The 2126-nt window shown below is 52.7% G+C and overlaps 1 protein-coding gene across 1 annotated transcript in view; it reads left to right on the top strand.

Moving 5' to 3' along the window:
- LOC103249502 (RILP-like protein 1) overlaps positions 1-2126 on the top strand; it is a 15945-nt gene that overhangs the window by 7339 nt on the left and 6480 nt on the right. Inside the window, exon 2 of the mRNA XM_008048134.2 lies at positions 962-1112. Within this exon, the coding sequence (XP_008046325.1) occupies positions 962-1112 (151 nt within the window). The remainder of the gene's footprint in view (positions 1-961; positions 1113-2126) is intronic.

Genomic DNA, 2126 nt, shown 5'->3' with positions numbered 1-2126 from the left:
GACCCCACGGGCTCAGACAATCCACTCACCTCAGCCTCCCAAAGGCATGGGATTACAGGCCGAGCCACTGAGCCCGGCTAAAATAACTTTTTTAATTTTAATTTTAATTTTTGAGTCTTACTCTGTTGCCCAGGTTGGAGTGCAGTGGCACAATCATGGCTCACCACAGCCTCGGCCTCCTGGGCTCGGACAATCCTGCTGCCTCAGCCTCCTGAGTAGCTGAAACAGGCATGGACTACCATGCCCACCTAATTTATTTTATTTCTTTTTTTTTTTTTTGTAGAGATGAGGTCTTGCTATGCTGTCTAGGCTGGTCTGGAACTCCTGGGCTCAAACAATTCTCCCTCCTCAACCTCCCAAAGTGCTGGGATTATAGGTGTGAGTCACCATGCCTGGCCCACAAAATAATTGTGATAGACTGATGTTATTTATCCTCACATCCACCTCGTGAACTGTTATGTTTTGATTCCCTGACTGAGGCTGAGAGTGGTTAAATGAGTTACTCAAGACCCCTGGAAGGGATGCCTATATCAGTTATCTAAGGAATTCTGGGGCAGAGTGGCTCTGTCAGCCTGGGCATCCCAGGGTCTTTAAGGCCTCTTTCTTCCATGGAGAAAGTTTGTCCCAACTATCCAGAAATCGAGAGACATAGCTCCCCTCAGAGGTGGCTGGGAACATTAGGACCCTCAAGGCCTGGGGCTGCCCTCTCTCTTCTCTCCAGGCAGCTGATGGTTGCGGCCCCAGCTTTGTGGCTGTCCTTGGGGCAGCTCGGACCAGGCCAGATCTTGATGGCACAGATCCAAGTGCCGTGGGGGCTCATGGTCAACCCATCTGCCTGACGCCTAGTCCTTACGGGGAAGAGGACCGCCCGATACCCCAGCACGCCAAGTGCCCCGAAGGTCAGGTGGGTGAGGCCGCTACCCCAGGCAGGCCATGATCCTGCTGTCCCTCACCCCGGCAGGAGCTGGAGCTGGTGGAGGATGTGTGGCGTGGGGAGGCACAGGACCTCCTGTCCCAGATCGCCCAACTGCAAGAGGAGAACAAGCAGCTTATGACCAACCTCTCCCACAAGGACGTCAGCTTCTCGGAGGAGGAGTTCCAGAAACATGAAGGTAAGGGGGCTGGCTGGTGCAGGAGCGGGCCGTTTCTGTTCTCGTCACCCACATTGTCTGGCATCGTCATCATGAGGGTTCTTGAATGGTCATGGGGTGATGACTGATTTCCAGCACCGCTGACACCTGTTGTCATGTGGATTGCCACCAGAACTCTGCCAGAGAAAAATAGTTTAGCTTCAGTTTACAGATGACACAGAGGTTTGTTCAACAGGTTGTTATAGGCCGAGCGTGGTGGCTTATGCCTGTAATCCCAGCACTTTGGGAGGTCAAGGCAGGATTGCTTGATGCCAGGAGTTCGAGATCAGCCTGGGCGACATAGTGAAACTTCATCTCTACAAAAAAATGTTTAAAAATTGGCCAGGTGGCTGGGCACAGTGGCTGAAGCCTATAATCCCAGCACTTTGGGAAGCCGAGGTGAGAGGGTTGCCTGAGCCCAGGAGTTCGAGACCAGCCTGGGCAACTTGGTGAGACTTTATTTCTACAATAAATTAAAAAATTAGCTGGGCGTGGTAGCATGTGCCTATAGTTCCAGGTACGTGGAAGGCTGAGACAGAAGGATCGCCTGAGCCCAGCAAGTTGAGGCTGCAGTGGCCGTGTGAGCGTACCCCTACATTCTAGCCTGAAAGACAGAGTGAGACTCCAATTTAAAAAAAAAAAATTGGCCAGGCAAGATGGCATGTGCCCATAGTCCTAGCTACTCAGGAGGCAGAGGAGGGAGGATTGCTTGAGCCCAGGAGTTTGAGGCTGCCATGAGCCATGATTCTGCCACTGTACTCCAGACTATGCAACACAGTGAGACCCCCAACTCAAAAAAAGGCAACTTGGGAGGCTGAGGTGAGTGGATTGCCTGAGCCCGTGGGTTCGAGAACCGCCTGGGCAACTTGTTGAGACCTCATCTCTACAATAAATAAAAAAATTAGCCGGGCGTGGTAGCGCGCGACTGTAGTTCCCGCTACTTGGAAGGCTGAGGCAGAAGGATCGCAGGAGCCCAGCAGGTCGAGGCTGCGGGGG

This window comes from Carlito syrichta, unplaced genomic scaffold, assembly GCF_000164805.1.
Source record: "Carlito syrichta isolate Samal-C Ts95f unplaced genomic scaffold, Tarsius_syrichta-2.0.1 Scaffold120563, whole genome shotgun sequence".
Lineage (NCBI taxonomy): Eukaryota > Metazoa > Chordata > Mammalia > Primates > Tarsiidae > Carlito > Carlito syrichta.
Note: the sequence above shows the minus strand (reverse complement) of the source record. Positions and strands in the feature narration are given on the sequence as shown.